Raw genomic sequence first — 6,583 nt, 5'->3', positions numbered from 1 at the left:
GCTCTACGGAACACCACGAACCAAAGTTGCATCAGCCAAATCCACGACAACAGTCAGTGGATACAAGTAGCTTATATGCATTGTGCAAAAAATAAACTGTAGTGTTATTAACGATATATAAATATAGCTTATTTATAACATTTACCTTCTAAAATATTTTAACGTTAATTAGAATGCAATAAAAAACAAAAAGAATTATTATAAAAAAATTTTATATTACGAAAAAAAATCAAATTCTAGCGGCGTTTGAATTAAGTTTATTTGGTCAAAGATTTAAAAATTATTGCGGAACATTTACATACATGGTATATGTAGCGGTGATAATGAATTTCATATATATGTTATTCTATATATGTGGCTATCCTAATAATTTTGGAATCTTTGACTAAATAAAATTTGGTAAGTCGCTAGAAGTTTTTTAATACAAGTTTTTTTTATTGTAATGTATTACTATGTTTCCTTTTGTTTATTAATTTATTCTAGTTGGCGTTGAAATAATTTCAGAAGTTATATTTTATAAACATACCTTATTATTGTTATAGAAAACACCACAGTTTATTGTTTTTTAATTCTAATTAAACACTTGCCTATCTTCGCTACTCACACTTGCCGATTTTATTTTGTGAATCGTCCACGCTCATTGCTGATTTTTTATATATTATTTATGGATTCTTTTGTCAAGTTACATTTGATATCGTATTAACAATCAAACCAACGTGAAACAAGCCACATCGATGCTTTTGGAAACGATGTTGCATTTCTAGGTTGACATCACTCAGTTGTAATTTTAGAAGCGCATGCACCTACATCACTCAATTGTAATATTATGTCATTAAATATAACGTATAAAAATCTATTAAAAAACGTATGTTCTCAAATTTGTAAATGCTGTAAAAAATTAATTTTCCCGTTCTTCTCAGACTTAAACTATGGTTATGCACGGAGGATGTTTAGCCAGAAAAGCCACGATTACTTATAATGTATGTAGTGGCAATTCGTAATAACCATGGACTAAGTTAAAATATAATTTTGCAATATTTTACCGTTAATCTAGTAATTTTTGTACCTGGGACCTAATAAATTTTCATGAATATGTGCGGTATATACCGCCGATAAAGAATATATTTCATCGTATTTCATGCGGACCTAGAAAATATCCATAGGGACGCAACGGTATTAACCATGGATACAGCCTTTTGCATTTTTTATAAACGAATAGGAGGAAAACGTGATGGAATGGAAATGCTTTTTTGGGAATGGGAGAAAAATGGGTATATGTTAGTGTACAGCACGTACGGTAAATGAAAGGAAAATCAACAATTTAGATGGAAATATGAAAGAATTAAAATGTATTAGCTACTTCCCGTCCATATCTATTTTAGACGAACAAAATTTTACTGAAAGGTGAATAATGGACCTCGTAGTAATTCTTCATAAAGGTGTATACCATATGTCTAATAAAGACTATTATAAACGCACGAATCGTCATCGGCGAATTTAACTTGGTAAAGTTTAAATAGTTAAGTTTTCTGAAATTTTCCAACATTATAATTTTCATGTTAAATAATTATTTGCATCTTTTATTGATATGAATTTGTTTAATGTCTATTTTTAAATTTCATTAGTAATTTCTGTTGGTTTGTCGATGTCCCCAATCTAATTAAATTGGTTGAAATAATCATTATAGCGTCACTGAGTGATCGCAATCGTGATTGGTCTATTACAATTGTAACGCTGCCTCTGCCTGCATTAATTAAAATTGCCCAAAAACAAATTTTCAGATTTTGTTTGTCTACTTTCTTGATTTTTGGTTCCGTAAGATCTTTCTATAAAGTATTAAAACACTTTCAAAAAAATAATTAGTGAAATGAACAAACTCGGGTCCGACATAACTTGAGAATGGGTTTATTCATTATTCAAAAATATATATGTATATTTTTATACAAATATATGTATGTTTTATACAAATATATGTATATTTATGTATATATATATGTATATTTTTTATACACTGTTGTTTTATTTTGTTGATTTTTTTAACTGGATAATATCGATTGGGTTATTTTATCGTATATCTTATCTTATATTTTATATCTGACATAAATATTTATCAATTTAAAAAAGTCTTATTAAATTATTGTTATTAAATCATTTTTAATCATTTGGTTAAATTTTGACAATTATTCTTTTACTATTAATTTATTACTTATTTTTAATTAAGAGTAAATTTTCTAAATTTTTTCTATATAATCTAATTAACTTTTTCAGAAACACTCGATAATTAATTTGATTTTGTTTTTTTAACATAACATTAGTATTTTTTGATTTGAACCACCATAAGCCTATTTAGGTTTCTGGTCTTGAATGTGACCATTAAATTGTGTTTAAAAAATTTGTTTATGTTTATTAATAAGTTTGCCAAGTTTATCTTACATTCATAGGTGAGTTCCATAGCAAGAATCAATGATATATTTTCTAACACCGAGTTCAACGGATTAAAAGGATATAGTTTTGTTGTTAAAGAGGTTTTTTTTATTTTCATTTTTATTCACTAACTAAAAACATGTTTAATTGATTCAATACAATTTTTAATAAGGTTGTCGTATATACCTCTGATATTGGACCAGCTAGTTTTAATAAACTGAATTTCAATGGAGACATAAAAAAATTACTCATGGTGAAGAAATCTACAAAGATTTTTTGATATTTTTTTATATTTAATAAGCAAAATGGCGTCCAAATTATGACAATATCGTTGACAAAAACGTACAAAAAACAGTATCAATGATACAAATTTCCAGATTTGTATAACTTTTATAGGTTTATAATCAATTTATCATTAAACATTATTTTTTTTAATTTTTTTAGTTATTTTCTACGGAATCATGGAACAATTTTTGCTTAGCACATTTGTATACTTATTTACCTTTTGGAGATATGCTGGGATTAGGTCATATTGGAGGTTTTGCTAGTGGTGGCATTTGTAGTCATTGTTCTGGTTACATCATTCTTACCGTCGTTATAAATCTATAAGCTGTCAAAGTTGAAAACTTCTACTTACAGATAGAGAAATTTGCGAAAATGTGGGAATAACTACAATGAAATCTAAAACAGGATTACTACCAACCATTCAGTCCGATCTCGTTACTGCTCATGGTATTTTATAAATATTTACAAAAAATTTGTTACTAATTCATTAATTGGTTGTGCTGACCCATACTAAAAATTATTTGAAAAATTAAAATTTCACATTTTTAAAATTTATTTCAAATAAATATTTTTATCATTATACTAACTCGATCATTTGAAAATTGTCACGTTTGTTTACTTCCGACTTTTATTATATATTACCAGTAAAAACTTTAATTTGGGTTCATTCGTCAAAACAGACATTTTTTTTAAATTATGAAGCTTTTTGTGATACATCCTTTAATTTGTTTGGTCTTTTCTTATTAGACTTGAACTTTAACTATTGAAAAGGTTATATTTCTTAAACTAGTCAACGTATTTTTTTTGAAATATTGTGAACAATGTAAAAAAATTATGACCTGGGTTGAAAACATTGTTTAAATAGCTCACCAAGTCTAAAACATATTGTTATAACCTTCAAAAATATATTCGCTAGAGGCGCTAATGTCGCTACGAACGCACACAGTTTGAGCAGAAGCTAGAACCTTCTGACAGCGAGATATCTAAGACGTTCGAAAAACGTCGGTAAAACGAGTATATAAAGACACGCGAGATAATCAATGGGTCTAAATATTTTGATTTTAGAAAGCGGTTGTTTGTTTGTGTCGAAAGCGATATTTGATATTTGACTGTGTTATGTTATTATTATAGTTGCGATAAATGTTAGTGAATTGTTATTCGGAAAGCGATAGTTTCTGAACGTTAATTTTATAGTTTGTGAACATTAACTTTTATTAAAAAAATTAATTAACGTTGATTATTGAATAACTAATTAATTGATTATTGTTTTGAAAATAAATAAATCAATAATTTGGGAATTATATTGTCACTATTTTTTACTGGTATTAAACGAAGTAGTTGACCGGGACAGTTATAACATTGGTGTCAGAAGTGGGATCTTCGGTGGAAATTAAGAGAGCATCGATGTTAAAAATTTTTTTTCTCTTCGACAAGTCAATTTGTAAAAAAAAACATGACGAAATTACATCAACTTCAATAGGTGCAACTCAAAGAAGAGTTACAAAAACGAAATCTTTTTACAAGTGGAAACAGAAAAGCTTTAATAGCACGCCTAACGACATCCCTTGTTAATGAAAACGAGATGAATTGACGATTAGGATGTAAAATCAAATGCAGTTGTAAACGTTGGAGCAAACGCCGAATTGATGGCACTACTTTTAACGATATCAACAGAAATAAAACAGACGAGAGATCAAATTGATGCCAAAATTGAACAACGGTCGGCCGCGATTGATGCAAAAGTCGAACAACAATCAGCAAAAATAAAACAGACGAGAGACCAAATTGATGCAGAAATTGAACAACAATCAGCAAAAATAAAACAGCAGTCAATAGAAATAAAACAAACGAAAGATCAAATTTGTTCTAAAATTGAGCAACAATTGAAAGAACTCAGAGAACTATTCGATGCCAAAACTGAACAGCAATCGGCCGTAATTAACCTAAAAATAGAAAACCAGATTATACGAATGGAAAACATCACGTCAAAAACTGAACAGAAATTGTGGTAGCGTTACGAAGGTCAGCAGCAGCAAATGATTCCAGTCAAGAACCATTACAACTACGAAGTTTTGGTAAATGCGTTGAATTTACGTTATGGTGAAAAACACATGAAGCAAATATATTGGTTCCAGCTACAAAATCGGACGAGGCGACCTAGAGAGTCAATACAGCAGCTGGCACAGGATATTGAACGGTTGAATCTGCTGTCATACCCTACGTACGACCCACAACACAGAAAAAAAAACTGCATGGGGAACGTTTGTAAAAGCTGTTCGAGATTCAGATCTAAGACAAACCCTCAAAAACACTGTTGCCTACAGTCTTACATTTGAGTCAACAAAGCAAACTTCAAAGACAAACGTAAAACTGTGCTATTGAAGTCAAAACGACATAAGGCTGGATGGCAAAGTTGGTTCACAAGAATGATCAATTACGATCGACACCGGAGCAACAAGATCAATTTTAAGATCCGATTTGTACCCAGCCTAAAAAGAAAAAAATTTTATAAATACATTCTTCAAACAGCTACAGGATGAACAGCGCCCGTCCACGGAAAAATTTCTTACACTGTTCAAATAGGCGAGGGCACATACTTAATAGCAGATATCACTGACGAATGCATAATAGGCGTTGATTTTCTAACAAAACATGGTTTTTAAATTGATTTAAAAATACGCGTCTTTATATGGAGAAATATGGAAATAGTAATGGGGACCAGCGATGTCAAATATTTTTGTATAACGATCAAAAGTGACACCGAAGTACCTAAATTATCAGAGAACATCGTATGGGCAAAAATAATTGGCGATATTGGAGACCACCAATTGTACCTGGTTGAGCCAACGACGACGATAGAAATTAACAACATTGTTATTGGAAAGAGTTTCGTAAAAGCAAATGAAAATGGCTTTGTTCCGGTTCGGGTGTTAAATATGGCAGAACATTCAATTACAATTAGAAAGGACCAAGAAATAGGCTTTTGTCAATTTGTAAATATCGTCAAGTCTTTGGATATTCAACATCAGAACAGTGGTCGGCTAGTCGATAAGGATAATCTTGAAAAGCTTGCGGTGGGTTTATTAGGTGAACTCAATTTGCAACAGGGAGATTGTTCAAAAGCCAAAAATTTGATAGCGGATTTTGCAGAAGTATTTTCAACTGGAGACGATAATCAAGAAAAAACGGCCCTTGTTACTCATCGAATCGATACTCATGACTCGAAGTCAATCAGAAAAGTACCACGCCGTCTTCCACAAGCAAAACAAGAAAAGGTAAACAAGATGACAACTAGAATGTTAAACCAATCTGTCAACAAACCGCCAACTAGTCCTTGGATTTTGCCAGTTGTCAATGTAAAGAAAAAAGACGGTAGCACCCGCTTTTACATGGACTACAAAAAGCTAAACGAAGTGACGAAATAAGATAGTTATCCATTACCAAGAATAGATGACATCATAGACACTTTGTCCGGTTCACACTGGGACATGTCATATCTTTGAATGGAGTGAAATAAAGTAGAAATAGTAAAAAATTGGCCAACTCCGAAACATAAAAATTATTTGCGCAGTTTCCTAAGATTAGCGACGTTTCGTAATGGATTTGTAAAAGTTGCACGACCACTACATCAGCTCAAGGAAAATGATCGAACGTTTGATTGGAATGAGTTATGTGAAGTAGCTTTTGAACGACTAAAAAGAGAATTATGTGAAGCCCCTTTGTTAGCATATCCAATCCAAGTTAAACCATTTGTGCTAAATATTGATGCAAGCAACTGTGAAATTAGAGCGATTTTGTCACAAATTGTTGACGGAGAAGAAAATATTTTCGCCTATTACAGCAAAAGTCTTACAAAGCCTGGACAATTGATACG

General features: G+C 30.8%; 1 protein-coding gene across 1 annotated transcript; it reads left to right on the top strand.

Moving 5' to 3' along the window:
* Window positions 1–929: 929 nt before the first annotated feature.
* On the top strand, window positions 930–4,721 carry HELRODRAFT_182595 (hypothetical protein; the record flags this gene model as incomplete). The annotated part of the gene is made up of 5 exons (XM_009032841.1): window positions 930–980; window positions 2,442–2,525; window positions 2,869–2,962; window positions 3,064–3,156; window positions 4,327–4,721. The coding sequence occupies 5 exons, from the start codon at window positions 930–932 to the stop codon at window positions 4,719–4,721; spliced, it is 717 nt and encodes a 238-aa protein (XP_009031089.1).
* Between the last annotated feature and the right edge of the window lie 1,862 nt (window positions 4,722–6,583).

Source organism: Helobdella robusta (assembly GCF_000326865.2).
Source record: "Helobdella robusta unplaced genomic scaffold HELROscaffold_89, whole genome shotgun sequence".
Classification (NCBI taxonomy): domain Eukaryota; kingdom Metazoa; phylum Annelida; class Clitellata; order Rhynchobdellida; family Glossiphoniidae; genus Helobdella; species Helobdella robusta.
This window is presented reverse-complemented; position numbering and strand designations above follow the sequence as displayed.